The sequence below is a fragment of the Rhipicephalus sanguineus genome, chromosome 6 (genome assembly GCF_013339695.2).
Source record: "Rhipicephalus sanguineus isolate Rsan-2018 chromosome 6, BIME_Rsan_1.4, whole genome shotgun sequence".
Taxonomy (NCBI): Eukaryota; Metazoa; Arthropoda; class Arachnida; order Ixodida; family Ixodidae; genus Rhipicephalus; species Rhipicephalus sanguineus.
Window position 1 is genome coordinate 108,871,926 of NC_051181.1, and position 20,111 is coordinate 108,892,036.

The following is a 20,111-nucleotide window of genomic DNA, read 5'->3' on the forward strand; positions in this document are numbered from 1 at the left end:
CTGGTCATGTTTCTTTTACAATAGTTTATTTTTGCAATCACAGCGAAGATTCTTGTGGGCCTTCGAGCAACAGGAGCATGTGGCGGAGAGTCCCTAAACACCTGTGGGAAAAAACGTCATAGTCAATAACTTTCTCGGCAACAGTCATTTTCAACAGCGCAACTCTCGTGCGATGCATTGAAACAGTGATGATGTCCATGTAATACGAACGTTGCCTCGGCTCTGGCAAGATAAGCGGAAAAATGTCGGAAGGTTATTTATGCACAATATAATTTTAAAGGGCTCGCGGACTCCTGCAACATTCAGAGCGAGCTTGATTGTACTGCAATATGGCATTTCATATTTGTTTGTGCATTTGAACTGCGTCCATAGACTATGGCTATAATGCAAGATTGCATGTGTCGGCAATGCAATGGGTAGTTTGATTTAAACAGTAACATGCACTATACATTATGAATAGGTGGTTCCTTATTTTGCATACTTGATTTGAATTTTTTGGGCATCTGAGCGGTGCCTGACCCTGAGAAATCAAACGGGCTGTGAAAACCAAGGTGGCCAAAGGTTCAATCTGGTGAGTTCCTGTGGTTACGAGCCCCCAAATAACGCAAATCGAACAGTTTGCATCGTTCTCTCGTTTCACTTCGTGAGACATCTTTTCGTGTTACACTACTCACACGTCGGTAAGGAGATGCAAACTTCGCGGACGCATCCGATTTGGGGCTGCACGCATCGCCTATTGACTGGGCAGACTATGTTCTGCAAGAAAAAAGAACAATTTAAATGACATGCCGCCGAAGTTGCGATGTCGCTCAGCACACAGTGTCCACTTGCACTGCGCCTGCGCTGTTAAAAATCTCTCACTTTTAGAAAAATATCGAGAGTCAGCGATGATGCCTCAAAGCATGTGACCAGGCTAATTGATTGGCGTATTAGAGTATCGGCGTATACGCAGAGAGGCGAGGGGGGGGGGGGGAGTGGCGGATAGCGGTTGCCTCCATCAACATTTGAGGGGGCGCCTAGTCTTCCCCATATTTTTGCTCAGTCGCACCGGTCCGGTCATTGTTTAAAGGACAGGGTTACAGCCATGCAGGTTTTTGACGATAATGGGAACCAAGGAATTTAAAGAAGCGTTTGCTCCCCACCTTTACTCCTGAATAGCCGGAAAGCAAAAGCAGGCTGTTGTGAGAAACACGTCACCACTTCATCATCGTTCTGAACACATTTCGAAGCTAGTTTGCTCTATGAACCGATGTGGGGGCGGGGGGACAATCTGTGGTGAACCTAGACTTCCCCCGACAGAGAAAGCGGCCTACGCCTATGTGTTAGAGTGCTGTACCATGGTAAAATGACGCTAATGTTCATCTAAAAAAAGCATAAAGGAAAACAATAGTGCGACGTTTCGCCTCGCTAATTTTATTCGCAACATCACAACTCAGCAGAAATAATCGGAGGTTCACTGGTTAAGAGCACCTGGCAACACAGGATTCAATAAAACTACCCTTGCATTGATGGTTAGACCGTATCTCGGTATAGAGTCTGCTTGGGTACTTGCTCAATGTCCTCAAGAACTCGTGAGAACGTTCGTTCTCGCGTCGCCTGAATTGGCCATTCATGCGGTTTCGGTTTACTTAATACATGTTTAGCATTAAGCGACCCTTTCTTTTCTTGTTTTTCTTAAGCAGCGTTCTCATTTTTATTGGCTATAGGGCATCACATGAAGCAGACAACACGTGGCTGCTTACCCCACAGCGAATCCCTCTCACGGTTTCCACTTCCACGACTGCGACAGGATACTCTCTCGTCCGAGGGTACGCATTCAATGGACGAGCAGGCTCGTACCCCCTTGCAGGTATCACCTGAGCGTCCGTCCGCAGCACTGCAACCATTTTTCACACAACGTCATAGTTCTCGATCAAAATAACATCGAAGTTAAATCTGGAAACGTGAGATCAGACTTAGTACATGTATCATACGTCTGCAGGCAAGAACATGCGCGGGATAGAAAGGGTTTTGTACAGGCTGTCGCTAAACAGTGAGCTATGTAGGTTGTATTCCATTCCTTCTTGATGTTTAACTTATCCAAATGATGTTTCAGATGGCAAGGGCAAGTCAAGCAAAATTTGTTAAATGAGAAAACCAACAATCTGTATGTGTTTTACTTCCAGCTGCAATCTTCATGCCCACAACTCCGCTCATTTAATCTGCGGTTATTTTCGTGGCCACACATCCTCACACCTCTTCACACATCTGCGCATGGGTCTTTTTCACACGTCTTAAAATCATCGCGCGATATTAGAACAAGAAACCTGGAATTCTTATTCTCTTGATTCGGCTCATTCAAAGACTGTGAAACGAGCAATTGCTTCCATGTGTCTAGAATCCGCCCTCCAAAAGTCTTGCGTCCATGCAGCCCCCTGCAGTTTTTACCAGCAAGTGCAACGACTACGGTCGTCAGGCTATTCAGACCCTCTTCTGGTGGCTACCGCGGAGTCGTTGCTTCAGAAGGTGAAAGGCCAGGGCAGGAGGAAAGCCACACACAAAAATGACACGAGGCCTGAGGTGATCCCCTACATCCACAAAGTAGCGCGTAACCTCAAGAAAGTGGCGAATAGGCACAATGTGCCCATCGTCTTTTCAGCGCCGCGCAAGCTGTCGAAGCTGTGTGCGCGCATCTCCGGTGAGGAAAGAAAGACGAATTGTGGAATCAAACACAATAGGTGCTACGTGGATTGTGCGGTAGGGGTGGTATATGAATTGCCTCTGAGCTGTGGCAAATCTTACATCGGCCAAACGTGCAGGTGTATCAACCAACGGGCCCGTGAGCATGAGTTGACACTCACAAATGATAAGGGCGCGCACCTTCCTGCGCATTGTGCAGCGTGTGGCTGTGTGCCTTTGTTTGCTCGTTTGAAGGTACTGGGACGAAGCAGAGAAACGGTTGCTCGTGAACTGTTGGAGGCGTTCTACATGAAAAAGAAGGGCGCAGATTGCGTCAGCCAGACGTCAGTGTGCTTGCGGGAGCGGGAAATTCAATTGCTTTGCCGCAGTCAGTAGATTTTCTTATAATTAGCTTTGCGATATGTGCGCAGGCGCGCTTGTGACGTACGCTCTATATATTTTCCCCAATTCTTTCGTAATAAAATCATTTGGTAGTGAGCGCCCGTCCCGTCTTCTTGTCTTTTGGGTCCCGTCTTTTTTGCGTTCTGCTTTTATTTTCAGACAATGCACCAACTCGCCCAGCAACGCGTTCTTATACTACGGCATGTAAGGTGCCCTTCACCGCTTCAGAAATATTGATTATCATATTCAGGCTTCCAGTAAAAAGACAAAAACTATACAAGCTTTATTTCGGTTCACAGTGTAAACTGCAGACGGGGAAATATAGAGTTAAAGGTGCTTTAATACACCTGACCAAGGCCCAACTTCCCTTCGATAGTTCAGGCCAGAGTTGTATGTAACGCGTTGCAAGTAATCAATTACTCGTAATCAGTGACATTTTCTTGTAACTTTGTAATATAATTGATTGTTTTTTCGAAACTGTAACGTTCTGGACAATACAGTTACATTTTCTGGTAATTGATTACCAGTAATCAAGTACGTTTTTTTTTACATCATGTTTTAACCAGGTTTCCACGGCAGTTCGTGTCCCGAAAAATATGCGACCGCTCTGTAGAAACACCCCCTCGTGTCATACGAGGGGACCAGGGTAGTAGCCAAGGAGGGGGGGGGGGTTGGGGGGTTCAAACCCCCCCGAAAATTTTCAATTTTGCTTGCTTATATATACACGCGCACATGCAAACGCAAGCACGAACATACATAAAATATGGCTGAACCCCCCCCCCCCCCCGCGAAAAAAATTTCTGGCTACGCCCCTGCGGAGGGGGTCTCTACAGAAACTATTTTTCCACCTCTTGCTTGGTCTTACCTGCAACGCCTTACCCGAGCGCCAGCGGCACCGAAGCGTGACACTTCATAGAGGACATGGACACCACAGCATCGAAGCACTGGGAAACTACGAACTGGGGCGCAAGGTATTCCTACGTTATAATACCGCCCTTCCCTTCAGCGCTTGCATTGAGAGTGTGTTCAGTGTAACTACAAAACATGGAAGAGTCAGCGACAACCACTTCGAAAAAGAAATCCCGTTGAAAGCAACGTGTAACACTATATCATAGAAGCTACAGTCTTCACGCGAGCCTCCAGCCTTCTCCCTACCATGCAAGCCACAGCAGTTCGTTGTAGTTTGAGTAAACGTGTGTTGTTGTCTTACGGCAAAAAAAAAAAATTGAACGAAAGTAACGCAGAAGTAATCAATTGCATTTGTGTAATTGCTCAGTTACATTCCTGGGAATTTATCTGACAGCTGTAATCAGTTACACTTTAAAGGACGTAATTGTAATTGCAATCGGTTACTTAATTTCTGTAACGTGTACAAGTCGGGACCAGGCACATGGAGTTGCAGAATAAAATTGACACAAGTGTTATAAAATGTTATATCATATTGTACAACGCTAAAATAGAACAATTCCTAGCTTGTCTTTTTTTATGTAGAATAATTGACCGTTGATCACCTCTTTTTGAATTACCTCACACTATAAATAGATGTCCACACAATGAATTTACCTGTTTTCGCGACTCATCTATACAATTGCGCATTTTAATTTCAGTTTCAATTGTTACGTATGCTTTCCTTTAGGTGAACATACGGAGCAGGCCTGCTACATTCGGATGGTTCAAAGAATAGGCTCCATTTTCTACATGGCAACGACAAATACAAACATGGCCACAACATTAACAAATGAGCGATCACGTACGAATTTTCTGGCAGGAATACGTTTAAGAGATGATGTTGGCGACGCAAATCTCAGCATTGAAACAAAGAACTTTCCCAGATCTGTCGCTTAAACACAGGACTCCTAGTTTCCGTGAGAACCAGAACGACTAAATGGGTTTGTTGGCGGTGCATAATCGCTTACTGATATATAGCATATGCAGCAACAGGAAGTGCTACCTTGGGTCTTGAAGGGAAGTTTCTACAGTTTATGCCATTAATATGGGAAATGGCGGCGCCTTAGAAAGCAACACCTCACCTGCGGATGCAAGCAGAAACAGCAAAATCAGGGCGCGTAAGCACATGACGGTTTATTTTGGCGCGACACCCGCGGAGACTGACGCTTGCGGAACTTGGTTATTGTGGATGCATAGGGCCACCGACCATTCCTGCACTCGCGCCCTCGAGGCCTTTTATTGAACCATAGCGTGACATGGTGTCGCGTGATGCTAGCGTTTTCCCTGCCTTGGACCATACAAATTTTTTTTCGCATATATCTACGTAATACGAAAGTTCCGAAGCGTAACGTTCGGCGTCCTTCGAATCCTCACGGGACTGCCACAGCGCCGTAGTAACTGCACGCTTTCTCGTGGACTGATGAATGCATTCTTTGCGTTTGACTCATTCACCCGTCATGTACGGTTTTTTCCGCTGCCCCTTTGGCCCATTGGGCTGTAGTAACGCAATATTCCACGAAAAGCTTCCTAGCAGGAAAAGGACATTACTGCAGATGAACGGATTTTTTTTTATATCAAATAGAGTGTTAGCCGCGGCCATATCGGAGCTCGTTTTGTTAACAAGGGTGTCCAGTACTGGTATCAAAATGTCAGAATAGGAATTTTATTGTGAAGATGGTAGTCGATAGATGGAAACTCAGCGTGCACTAAAAGTTCCTTAAACAGAGGTAACCTAGGTAACTTTACTTAGGTTTAAACAACCTATTTCGCACAGAATCGGTAGTTTGTTTTATTTGGCGAGTTTATGTATTATTTAATATATTGTACCGTAATGAAGGCACCAGTCAAATCCATCAGAATTCACTTTTAATCAATTGCCTCTAACGGGAGTGTCACTCAAATGCGTAAGGACCAGGCACGTAGGCAAGGGGGGAAGCAGGGGGGCCCGGGCCCCTCCCAAATTCGTCCAGTCTTCTATATTCCCGGGCAACTTTTTTTCTTTTTGCCATGGAAAGACTTTCTTCCGAACAATTAGGCCTTGCCCCCCCCCCCTCCCGAAAAAAAGATCCTGGCTACGTGCCTGATAAGGACACAAGGTCCATAATGTTCAGAAAGGTTGCTCTTCAGGTTAGTTGGTGTTCCATAACTGCAACATGACTTATCAGAATACATATGTTCATATTTCTCTCTCCCCTCCCTCTCTTCCTTTTCTCTGGTTTTATATGCCTCTGAACAAGCGGCGAAAGGCGGGCTAATTGGTACATGTTTCTAGGAAGGGATTAACAGTGCAAACACGGGACGAAGGAAAGAGAACGCGAGGACGGGCGCTGACTGCCAACTGATTATTTATTAGAACAAACCAAGTATATATACATAAGAAAAATAAAAATATAAGAAGCATGAACAAGAACAAATATTTGGCGTGATTTCAGTGAGGTACGTGACGTCAGGTATCGAATTTCCTTTAGTTCCAGAGATGGCGCGCTTACACATTGTTCGCCCCTTTGGCAGATAACAAGCGCCTCAAATATCTCCCTGGCCCGCCTATCACCATAGCGCTTTAGCAGGTTGACGTCAAACAACATTGGGTTGCATCCGTGCTTGGCACAATGTGTGGCGAGATTGCTCCCAACAACATTTTTTAATGAATTAGCCCGTTCTTGAGGTCATTTATTGTCATATGCCTCTTTCGTGCTATGATTATTTTTTCTTTGCGTTGTGAGCGACTTTCAATATTCAATGTCTTCATTTTCTTGACAAGTCAATAAGGAGGCCAGGACTAAAGGCCTATGTGCGTGATAAAGGTCACCGTCCCCGCATACGCATCGACCAACAGGCTGTTTCGACTTGTCTGCAGAGCTGATAATAGTAAAATATCTCGTTCTGTGGCACTGTAGGTTTAATTTCACTCCGTGACAGCTGAGAACGTGGAATCTTGTCTTTCTTCAGCTACCTCAGTTGTGTCTGGATATGCGGAAACCATATTATATAAATATTAGTTTGCAGTGAGCGCAACCTGCACAAATACTTATACATATACGCAGCATGACGGCGGTGACGGCGACGGCGACGGCAAAAACCAGCCGAGACTGTCCATGTAATTGCTATCGCAATAAAATAATGCCTTGCGGTTCCACGACGGTCTTTTTAGGATGCCAGCGTCTACTGAGAATAGCGAGGGAGTGAACACAAATGTATAGGTCGACAAAAAAAGGACTGGAGCTCACTCAAGAAATATATTTTGCACTTAGGGTTCACTCAAACTCACCAAAATTTTCCTGAACCGGACTCTCTCGTACTCAGACTCACTAATTTTTTTCTCCATAGGACTCACTCGGACTCAAACTCACCACAATATTGCACACCCGGACCTACTCAGACTCGCGGCTTGATCTGAGTCCGAGTGAGTCTGCGTAAGTCGACTCATGAGTCCGTTAGCGTATAATTCACTTTTTCGACCATGGTGTGAATGCTATTTAACACCATTATGTTGAATAATCGGTGCTCTACTTGGCGCCTTTGATCTCGTACCTTCGAATATGAGTTATCAGTGGTTGCAATCCAGTGAAGACATTTTTTATTGAAAGACGTGACTCACACGAGATATTTTTATCCAGACTCTCCCGTGTAAAAGTTTCCAAGGGGGATGGGGTTAAGGCAGACCCCTCCCCCCCTCCTCCTCCCCCCCATCGCCCTCCGTAACTTAAGCCTCTGATCAATAAATATTGAGCTGGCGTATAAACGCTAGTACATTGAAGCATGTGTGAGCCGACGTGAGCATAAACGTGAGCCGACATAGGGCTGATAGCAATGCTGAAGTTGAGTAGATAGGACCATAGGTCGGCAAAAAAAGTGGAGCTAACTCAAAATCACTCAAGAAATGTATTTTCCGCTCAGGGCTCACTCGGACTCAGACTCACTAAAATTTTTCTCAACCGGGCTCACTGAGTCTCAAACTCACCAGAATATTACTGACCCGCACTCACATAGACTCACGGCTCGATCTGACACTGAGTGAGTCTGAGTGACTCGCTCATAAGTTGCCGACCTATGCATGAACATAACAGCAAAACAAAGAGAGAATGACGGCACGATCGTTTGAATTGTTGTTGCCTTGTTTACTAACGACATGTAGTGACAAAAAAATGTCAGTTGGACAATTTTTGCAGGTGTCACAACGTAAAAATAAAACAGCACAAGCAAGACACAACGCACACAAAAAAAGTGACGCTAAGCTTGAAACGTAAATTAGTTTTTTTTTCTTGTTCCGTTTGTACACTCCTGCTTTTTTTTTCCTAATGCCACCTTCCCACCCGACGAGTTGAGGATCCTTTCATGGTACGTACCCTGTAAGTGCTGTAATTACTTGAAGTGGAGGGTCTGAAGAAATTTCGTATGATCGGGATACAACATTGCTGAAAACATTAATGGACTCTCATCAAGGTGAAAAATATTTATTTACTGACATTTCGGCTCCCACACGGGGGCCTTCTTCACAATGAAATCTGTAGTACGTGTTCGTCGGTGTAGTGTTCACCAACTTTTTCAGCTAGCACACTGGTACGGTGGATTCACCCATGTGCGTTAACTGCAAACTGCCGCTGTCCACAATTTGACTAACATCGCCGGACCCTCCAGTGTGCCTTGAGGAGACTTAATGATCGGCATTTTACAGTAGAGAAGGTCATCGGAACCTGGCCTCACAGCTCGTCAGCCGAGAAAGCCATACGGGTGCTTCTGCAGCTCTTGTAGAAAACTGAATTGAGTCGCCTGTAGATACTCCGCACGGTGCGTGTGTGTTGTGAACTGTGTATAACGCTAACATCTTATCAAGAAAGTTTTTTATGACGGGGTCCACCACGGCTCCGCTTACGTATTTCAGTCACGGATATGACGTTGTAAAATATACGCTAACAGATGGCAAAGAAAAAACTGGAATGCGAAGTTCCGTCGCCGGGAGTCGAACCTAGGACTCCTCGCTCGCAGCGCGCTGCGCGAACCGACACGGCCACAGACGGCACGTTGTTCAGCAAACAGCGAGCCATTTATATACACCATTTACCCTTGTCGGTACTTGGAAATCGGTAGAACTTCGGCGTGTTTTCGTTATCAATAGCGATATGGCGTGAAGGGCTAGAAAAACGCGCTTTTAAAGGTCGTCGCACCGGGCGTTGCGATGCGCGCGCGCCTCCACAGGGCGTGGTCGCTCGTGCGCGCGCGCTTATCTTGTGATGGAGGGTGGTTTGTATGTCTTGTGCTCTTACCGCAAGTTTGCGTTGAAGTTACAGAGAGCACAAAGGTCACTTCGCTCACTGCAGGCGGCCGCTTTTCACACAAATGAGTTACAACTGTGACAGTTAGTTTGCGCTCACCCTGTGTATACTTGTGCGTTTGTTTCGTGCGCCCTCCTTTGTGCTTGAGCAGCGCGCTTTAACTGTCGAGTTGTGACAATTGTTAGTTCGCGCTTATCCCGTGTATGTTTTCCGTGCGTTCTTTCTGCTCGAGCAGCGTGTTGCCAGTTTCGAGCTGCTTGCCGTTCTTCGCGTGGCGTTGCAATTTGTTGCTATAGCATTATCTTCTTCGCCCTTGTGCCAAAACAATGCACAACAAACGCTCAACTACGTCTGTGAAGACACGTTTCACTTTCGTGTTATACCGATTTCTATGTGACAGAGGGATGAGCCATGTTTTTCCCTCTTTCTCTCTCTCTCTCGTTTACCCCCTTATTTACACCCCCCCCCCCATGTGTAGAGTAGCAAACTCTGCATAGTCTACTTAACATGTCTGTATTTTTTCCTGTATTCCTTCTCTCTTTCTCTCTCTGTATCTCTTTACCAAAGATAGACAGGTGAGAGAAAAAGCCCCGTCGAAAATATTAGACACGCCAATTTATCCAGCCAGCTACTATGCAAATGCGCATGATGTCAGTCGGTAAGTCGGTGTTTATTTTTCACCAAACAGATACAACGGTGCAAATGGAGTGACGGCGAAAATTCACAAATGATGCACAACTCAAGTGTCAACAAATGCGCAACTGCAGTGTCGACGCATCCGTGTGTGGGCAGACCCGTGCGCCGATATTACGCCGCAGAATAGTACAAATGGTTTTGTGGCAAGCGGCCAACAACACGTGTGACCTCGATATAAACAGTCCCCTTCCGTGATCGTATCGATTAGCACGATTGTTGTGCCGCGAGGACGCGGTTGACTCAATCAGTAATAGTACAGACAACCGTTGTTTGTCTGCTTGTTTCGGTGCTCGGTAGGCGTAAACTTATCACCGTTTATGTCGTCTTGTACTACTTTTTTCGCACTGTTCTTGCGTCTTTTTAATTTTTTAGCGTAGTGTGTATGGCTATAAGATGATTCACGCTTTGCTGTCTTCGTCCCAGCTTTGGCATTTTCTGAATACGATGGCAAATTGTTCAATTAAAGCACGCACTGGAACGCGGATGAAATAAGTGGTTTAAGCGTTTGCGGTGGATCACCAGAGTATATATGAACACCGATGCGGGGCTTATAGTGCATGTCTCAAGGGTACCCGAGCGCGTAGTTGATAGTTTTCCAAAAACGTGAGAAAGGCTGATCCTGCGGTACCTGAAGCTTCGTTGATGCTCCAATCGTCTGGTCCTCTTGAGGTACTGTTCAACAAGTCGTTGGGAAAGGAACTACATTTCATTGATCTGATCACAATAATTTTAATAATGATGATAGTTATTTGAATTATTCTAATGATGGGGCTATGTTCATATGATGCCTTTTCTTAATTTTAGGAATAGTGATGGCATCATTTGCAAGTACGCCGCAAACGAAGCAGTTGTCACCAGTACAGTCGACGTAGTCGTCGCATTCTTTTTTCTTCCGTCCCGTTTTAAACCTACTGTGATGAGAAGGAATAGATATGGCAACATATTACGGAAATCGAATAAAAATTTTTCCAACACACAATTGGAAGTGCATGTTTTGTTAAGTGATATTCATATACATAATAGTCATATAACACATCATGTAAAGTAGTACAATAATAACCATATAACATATCATGTTATATGTTATGCTGCACCTTGTTTCGCAGCGTAATGATGAAGCGCCCGCTTAGCAACGTGGCAAGACGCGAGGAGTTGTACCACGTTATCATCGTTATCCAAGTGACTGCGAATTGCACTGTTTCGTTATTGGCCTTGTTTTTATGGCCCCATCTTCTGCTTCGGCTTACCTTACTCGACAAGAATCGGAATGAGCAAACGCCACAACACCAGATGTTGATCGATTGGAACGCTTCCTTTATTCAGGTAATAATGGTGCTTGAAAAAGTGTGCCCCTTTGAGAGCAGCTAAGAGCTCGAAAGAGGGATGCCTTCTAGCCGTCCCATCCGAACGTTCGGGCTTGCGTGTCATCATTGACAACACACAACGACGCCTTTTGCAGCAGTCAGGGGCTGTCGCTACAAGGTGCTGAGGAGCACACAGGCTCCAAGATCAATGGGTTATGTACATCAGTTTCGGAGGCAGAGCGGAACAGTACAGTAGAAGTACACGTTGCTGGGCTAGTCAGTTCATGTTCATGAATAAGCCACAGAAATATGGCTGGTTTTTTCGCGAAGAAATAACGAGGGAATAAACAGAGAGAAATAAACAGTCGAAAGTTTGCGCTCCCCTTGAACCCTTCCCTCTTTATTTCTTTGCGCAAGAACAGCCATACTTCTCTGGCTTATTCATGAGTACAGTAGAAGGCGAGGTTCCCATCGTGTTCATCACATGAAAATTGTTATTCGAAAGATTGCAGTGTGCTCGCTTGCAATTACTTTATACGTTAGTGAAAATGGTGTCAGTGACTCAAATGAGGCATACATTACAACGATAAGAAGCCTTAAGCTTCAAGCATAGCTCATACGAACATTGCGTACCTGCATGAACATGATGATGATGGTCAGTAACCATTTCGCAAGTTGTTGCCTAAGGACGTGCCAGTAGTGACACAATAGGCGGAGAACAACGTCTAAGTCGTGGTGGGCGCTACTTCTAACAAGTCCGTCAGAAAAAAATTCGGCAGATCCCACGCACTGTGGGAATCGATGTAATGCGAAGCAGCCAGCAAAGAGCTGCATACATCGCCTTTTTTGTCATTGAGCCAAATTAAATCATTCATACCATGACATCTAGTCCACCATATATCGCATGTTTTCCATGCACGCATGCATGCACAATCTAGTGTACACCATGCCAATGAAACGCATATTCTGGTATATAAATGCATGACCTGTCGTTTATGTTCATCACGCGCTCGTGTCATGCCATACGAATTTTAGTATATATCACGTTAACAAAACGTCCGCAAGCGCACCATGACAGTGGCATGTAAATCATACCGTACATGACATGCATAACATGATTTGCATGTTAAGACCTCTGATTTATGTTCGTCATACAGTCACATCGCGCAATACCAATTTTGGTATATATCAAAGGAGCGAAATGGCCGCGAGAGCACCATGAGTAGAGCATGTAAATCATGCCATACATGACATGCATGTCATAGTTTTCATGTTACCACCTGTTATTCATGTTCTTCATACAGTCACATCGCGCAATACCAATTTTGGTGCATATCAATGTAGCGAAACGGCCACGAGTGCGCCATGAGCATGGCATGTAAATCATGTCGTACATTTCATGCATGTCTTGATTATCATGTTACCACCTTTCATTTACGTTCGTCATACAGTGGCGTCGCGCGATACCAATTTTGGTGTATACCAAGCTAGCGAAATGGCCGGGAATGCACCATCAGCGCGGCATGTATATCATGACATACATAACCTGCATGTCATGATTTCCATGTTACCACCTCTCATTTACGTTCGTCATGCAGTCGCGTCGCGCAATACCAATTTTGGTGTATGTGAAGCAAGCGAAACGGCACGAGTGCGTTATGAGCATGACATGTAAATCATGTCGTGCATGTCATGCATGTCATGAGTTTCATGTTACCACGTCTCATTTACCTTCGTCATACAGTCGTTTCGCGCAATACCAATTTTGGTGTACATCAAGCTAACGAAGCGGCCGCGAATGCATCATGAGCGTGGCAATTAAATCATGACATACATGACATGCATGTCATAGTTTTCATCTTACCAACTGTTATTTATGTTCTTCATACAGTCACATCGCGCAATACCAATTTTGGTGTATATCAATCCACTGAAACGGCCGCTAGCGCATCATGAGCGTGGCATGTAAATCAGGTCGTACATGACTTGCATGTCATGATTTTTATGTTACCACGTCTCACTTAGGTTCGTCATACAGTCGTGTCGCGTAACACCAATTTTTGTGTATATCACGCAAGCGAAACGGACGCGAATGCACCATGAGCGTGGCATGTAAATCATGACATACATGTCATGGATGTCATGGTTTTCATGCTACCACCTGTTATTCATGTTTTTCATAAAGTCACATCGCACAATACCAATTTTGGTGTATATCAATCTAGCGAAACGGCCGCGAGTGCGCCATGAGCGTGGCATGTAAATCATGTAATACATGACATGCATATCATGATTTTCATGTTACCACGTGTCTGTTATGTTCGTCATACAGAAATGTCTCGTCATACCAGTTTTCGTATGTATCCCTTCATTTAAACGGCCGCGAGCGCCCCGAGACCATGTCATGTAAATCATGCTGCAAATGACATGCGCGTCATGATTTGCATGTTAGGACCTGTCATTATGTTCGTCATGAACTCTTGTCACGCCGTACCAATTTTGATATATATGAAATTAACGGAACGGCAGCAAGAGCCCAAAGGCCGTGGAATGTAAATCATGCTGTTCATGACATGCGTGTCATGATGTTCATGATATGACCTGTCATTTATGTTCGTGATAAGGCCATGTTATGACACACCAACTTTGGTATACATCCAATTAATGGAACGGCCAGGGAGCCCAAAGGCCGTGGAATGTAAATCATGCTGTTTATGACATGCGTGTCATGATTTTCATGATATGACCTGTTATTTATGTTCGTAATAAGGCCATGTTATGACACCAATTTTGGTATATATCCGATTAACGAAACGGCCAGGAGAGCACAAAGTCGTAGGCGGATAGATAGATAGATAGATAGATAGATAGATAGATAGATAGATAGATAGATAGATAGATAGATAGATAGATAGATAGATAGATAGATAGATAGATAGATAGATAGATAGATAGATAGATAGATAGATAGATAGATAGATAGATAGATAGATAGATAGATAGATAGATAGATAGATAGATAGATAGATAGATAGATAGATAGATAGATAGATAGATAGATAGATAGATAGATAGATAGATAGATAGATAGATAGATAGATAGATAGATAGATAGATAGATAGATAGATAGATAGATAGATAGATAGATACGCTCAAAGTCGCAGAAGTTCGCTAAGAAATGCTTCGCATTTAAAACAACGCAACACACTGAATAGCGCATGCATTTGTTGACGCACGATAATCAGCAGATGGATTACACAATATGTTGGCTCTGCAAACGTACAGGATGTCCATCTACAGCTTCACCGATCCAGCATAATGGGGATGAGCTTTCACTGGAGAAACAAAACAAAACAAATACTCTTTCCTCAATTAAAGCATAGGTGCCTTAGGGAAAAACTTTAACGCACCCTAATCTGCCTTAATCCACCTACTCCATACTTCTCAGCACCTTAGTCCACGCCTTAGTCCACACTAATCGACCTTAAGCCACTGTAATTTACTTTAGTTAACTTTATGTACTTTGATACACTCTGAAGTAACTTTTGATACAGTGTTACTCGCTTCATTCATTCACTTGAGTATCACGTGACCTTTTGTACCGTTTCCGTTAGCACTGACGACGTCGGAATTTTTACTCATAAGACATACACGGTTTTCTCCTGAATAACGCAAATCGGGCAGAGAGAAAGTGCTGCTGCCGCAGTGCGTTAGTCCAGATCCGGAGGAATCTGCCGTCCTTGTGTGTATGGTCATGAGGTTATCTAGCTACACCTCCTTGTTTCACTACGCAATCTAGAGAGCAGAGCAGGTCAACGGCACATTTGTATGAGAAGCACGAACGTCTGTATATAAGCCGATTTATTACGCGTGCTCTGTGCTGCGTGCGAGCCGTTTGGGAAAACAGAAGCAGCCACGCTTAGCAAAGTCTTGGAAAGTTTCCAAGCAAAGCTACGCTTTAATATAAATAGCCTTCACAATTGACGACGCGGCAACGCTCACACGCATACGTTCTGCGCTGGTGCTTGCCGGCAAAATTTAGAAAATGGTCTCCGTTTGACCCTGTAAAAAAACATGGCTTCCTTTCTCACTCAACATTCGCAAAGACGAGGACGCAGACGCCACGTGACCGGAGCTTTGTCTGTTGCTTAATGCGGAACCTTACACGTGCCGGAGTTGCTACCGGTGAAGATTGGACGCACATAGCGGAAAGCACCAGCAGCAACGGCAGACGCTCCTGCTCTATGATTAGGCCGCGGCGCGTATGCAATCTATAGAAAACACGTTGGCGGAAAAGCGAGTCGACCGTGCCTTAAGGGGTATTCAGACGGAGGAGAAATGCTCGCGGGGTAAAGGCGGAGCCTAGTGACGTCAACTCGCGAGGAGAAGTCGCCACAAATGCCCCCCACTCACACGGACGGGGCGAACGGAGGGGGAGACCAGTGTTACCAGACTACTCCTGTGGCTTGTACCGCCCGTTTCACCAGCTGCTGACGACGATGACCCCAGCTACAGATGACCCCAACTGCAGACTGGACACCCACTGCCGCTCTCTGCAGGAGCAAGTGCAACAATGTGGCCAAACAAGAGCCAGAAATTCCGCCACATCCCCCACCGCCGGGGGATTGTTTGTCCTTTCGGGGAAAACGTCCCCGTCTCCTCCGAGGAGGTGCGGGGGGGTCACGCCCACTCGCTAATCCGTGACGTCGTGGTCACGTGATCCGCAACCCCCCCCGTCTCCCCCGAGCATTCCTCCCCCGTCTGAATACCCCTTTACGGTTGCCCGGTGAAACGACGCGTGTGTGGTTTCCCGGAATGCCTCTCGCCGGATTCCGCCGCGAGGCGTGGTACGAAACAATTGCGAAGGGGTGGCCGACCGGAACATCAAACACGCCTCCTTTATCCACAGACTGTTTCGTCGCCCCCTTCACGGCGGCGGTTGGGGCTTTCCTGTCGCGCTAGTCGCGAGCAAGCCCTGTTTAGCGAAGCAATAAATGAGCGCAGCGTAAACTGTTTATCGAGGATGTTTATTATGTGACCCTCGTGTCCCTTCCACGCTTGCTGGCAAGCACGTGGCGGACGCGCTTTCAGCACTATGAGATAGATAGATAGATAGATAGATAGATAGATAGATAGATAGATAGATAGATAGATAGATAGATAGATAGATAGATAGATAGATAGATAGATAGATAGATAGATAGATAGATAGATAGATAGATAGATAGATAGATAGATAGATAGATAAGATAGATAGATAGATAGATAGATAGATAGATAGATAGATAGATAGATAGATAGATAGATAGATAGATAGATAGATAGATAGATAGATAGATAGATAGATAGATAGATAGATAGATAGATAGATAGATAGATAGAAGTTATTGCTCATTAGGAGCTTCCTTGACGTGTGTGTGCGTGCGTCCCTCACTCGTGAGAAGTCGTATTGTAAAGTGACTTGACGTAAGGAGCCTTCGAAGCCTCGTATTCGAAAGCAGTGCACGAATGCAATCGTGATGTCTAGAATTATTGTATGACGTGGATGAAAACAACGCAAAGCGTCATGCTGCTCAAGTTAAAGGGCCGTTGACACGCAAATTATTTAAAAATTTCATCACCTTTCCTGGACTTTTCACCGGATCACTGCTGTCATTAGCTTTTGTAGAAATTTTGCCGGCGGCCACAGAAAGATATATCTAGTGATAAATGCGTCGGTTGTCATAAAGTGTGTAATGGTAAGCGTGGATAACACTTCAAGACGCGTCAACTTAAATCAATATCACCAAACATGACAGTGCACACGCCTTAAATGGTGCCATTTAACGTCTCCAAACCCGCACACTGAGTTGAGAAAATGCGCAAGAAATGGATAAGATGCAAGGAGGTGGTAGTGGGTTCTGCGCATTAAATTTGAACACTGTACCGAGACCTGAACTATACCTAAGCACACACAAAAATATTACATTTCTCCTCTGCAGAAACATAGCCGCTGCGGTCGTGAATCAATGTCATGAGACTTTGTGCCCAAAATCAGTTTCAATACAATATCACATGGTTGCCTGAAATGACATAGTTGTCGCCAGGCATTACAGACGTCGCCTTACTTCCTGCAATTGGAATCACTTTATTATATCAAAACTCTAGAGTACCACTGCACTCTTTTCAATTCTTACGTGAACATCTGCGTGTCTAGCAGCCACCTAAGCCACTTCGTTCATCAAATGGCACACGTACTTCTTCACAATCATCAGGGCAACAGTGGCATGGTATCTGTCACAACCGTGTACGGGTTCTGGCTCTGCACCAAGTCATGTACCTCGCGCAGCAGTGGCCACGTGGATCCGAAGTCGCCCGCGAAATCGTCCATGCTCAAGTCCCAGACGGCCATGCCTCGTGTTCTTCGCAGGATGGGCCTCTTGGCGCGCAGGCTAACCCTGTCTTCGAACCCGACCCACTGATCATGAGTGTGCGCCACCACGCACCGTGAGTAGCCGTGAAGGAAGCGCGTCCAGCTACGGTTGAGCAGCAGGGTCTCCACGACGTCGTAATAACTGGCCATGCCGGTCAAATTAGTGTGGCCGAACGGCTTACCCGCTCCGACAGCCTTGATGCCGATACGGCCGTTCTTCAGGTGCGGGTGCTTCAGAGTGAACGACACTCCAGCCAAGGAGACGCTGAAGACTACCTTGAAGAGGACGTCGTGCTCGGTGGTGGCCGAAGCTATCGTGTCCACCACGGCAGACAGCCCCACCTGACCGTGGTACCTGGCCCTGAATACGGCTCTCACGGGACTCTGGCAAGTCGTCACCGGAAAAGAGCTTGAGTCCACAGTCCGGTGCGTGTCAACAATGACCACGTCCAGCCGATCAAAGAGCGAGCGAACGAAGTAGCCGTGCCGACGGGTGACCACGTTCCAGGGCGCCACGACGGTCATGCGGATCTTGTCCTTGTCGAAGTATATGCGCATCGTATTGAGTAGCGTGCTCAAGTTGGTCCTCGATGTTTCGGTCGGGTACTTCCAGTAGAGGACGAGGCCTCCCAAGCCCCGCTGTCGCACCCAGTGCGCCGCCTTGCGGATGAAAGTCAAGCGCGACTTCTTAGTGCGTATGACGCTCTTAAAGTCGGCGCTGTCGCTTTCTTCGCCTCCGACGCACGCGTAAGTGTCGAGCGTGGATGTCGGCTCCGTTGCCTTCATCTTGGACAGCTTCTGGATGGCCTCCTCGTCCTCAGCTGGGTTCTTGAAGCGAATGGTAAATTCTTCAGGGTCCAAGCCGACAGCGACATAGACGAGCGCGTCGCAAAACGATACCGACACGTTGTCAACGTCGAATGCTCGCGGTGACCCCGACGGCATGCTGGCGTTGACGAAGCAGAAGACTAACTTGCGAGGCACGTTTTCGGACAGCCGCTGGTAGGCGACCCGAGCTGACCGTTCGGGAATGGCCACGACTTCTTCCTCGCTACTTTGGGCCGCGTCTGAGGATGACGAATGAAAGTACTCCACTGCGGCCGCCACAGCGGCGGCGCAGGCACACGCCGCGGACATGATGGCGATCACGAAGAAGACCACCAGGCAGAAGTTGCGGGAACGGAAGGCGTGGCTCAACGTATTGCGGGATGGTTCTTCGCTCGGCATAAAAAGTGGCATCAGACCTTCGAAGCGGCCCTGGCGGTAGGTCACGGTAGTGTCACCCATGAGTCCTACTTATTGTTTTGCGCAGAGGTGAGGGACGACCGGTAGCAAACTGAGCAAGTCTTCTTCTTCTACACGCGGGAGCACGAAGATGATGATGATGATGATGATGATGATGATGATGATGATGATGATGATGTACCTCTACTCATGGCTCATACCCACACTGGGGGACTGGCCAAGAATTGTTCATATGAAGTTTTAAAGTTATAACTAATGATTAAAGACAAAAGACAAGCAAACATATAAAAGAACGAGTGCAATACTTATTTGCACTTTCAGACCAGACTACTCATCCTAACTAGAAATTAGAATAATGAAATTAATGTGTTACCGAACGTGTTATTCTTTTCATTGATTTTTTTTCCTTATTGATTCATTGCTTCTATAGGAATACGTTTGCAATTAGGAATTTAAAAACGCATTCGTTTCGTTTCCTGAGGAAAAGCACTAAGGCACCGGGTACCTTCTGTTTCTTTCTGAACTGTGTAGGCAATGCATACGCCGAGGCATTTGCTATAGGCTGCGCTGCAGCTAAATCCCGTAACGCAACGAGGTGTTTTGTGTATTTATTTATTTATTTGTCTATTTATTTATTCATTTATTTGTCTGTTTGTTTGTTTGTTTGTTTGTTTGTTTGTTTGTTTGTTTGTTTGTTTGTTTGTTTGTTTGTTTGTTTGTTTGTTTGTTTGTTTGTTTGTTTGTTTGTTTAGTACGTGCTGCGGTCACTGAAGGCCTGGCAGCTGGTTAGTAGAACAATAAACAAATATGCACACATTATAATATCAAAGGAATAATAGAAATATACGATAATATACAATGGCTGATCAAATACTAAAGAAAGGATGTATCGGAAGGAGTATAACTCTAAGTATAGTGTACTGTTCCTGAAGCAACTCTTAGCGCTCGTCGCGCTAATCGAAAGTACGTAAGTCAATATAGCACGTCTCGAGTAAGCATGGTGCATAACTCCACTCCCACATGCGTGTATCGGTCGTTACTGTGACCGGGTGTAAATAAATGAAAAAATCTCTCACATTTTAAGGAAATGTTTGGCGTATCATTTCTTTTATTTTGTTCATTTCTACACACATTTTCCCAGGCACAATTCTCTCTGGAGCACATCTACATAT

At 45.5% G+C, this 20,111-nt stretch overlaps 1 protein-coding gene and 1 long non-coding RNA gene across 2 annotated transcripts; both read right to left on the reverse strand.

The window, feature by feature from the left end:
• Window positions 1–666: 666 nt before the first annotated feature.
• Window positions 667–5,220, reverse strand: LOC125758798 (uncharacterized). The gene is made up of 3 exons (XR_007416426.1): window positions 5,091–5,220; window positions 1,743–1,876; window positions 667–756 (listed from the first exon to the last, which is right to left on the reverse strand). It is a non-coding gene; the product is annotated as an uncharacterized LOC125758798 (long non-coding RNA).
• A 12,312-nt stretch (window positions 5,221–17,532) lies between these two features.
• LOC119397467 (chitinase-like protein 4) lies at window positions 17,533–18,981 on the reverse strand. The gene has a single exon (XM_037664893.1). It carries the CDS (start codon window positions 18,979–18,981, stop codon window positions 17,533–17,535), a length of 1,449 nt encoding a protein of 482 aa, XP_037520821.1.
• Between the last annotated feature and the right edge of the window lie 1,130 nt (window positions 18,982–20,111).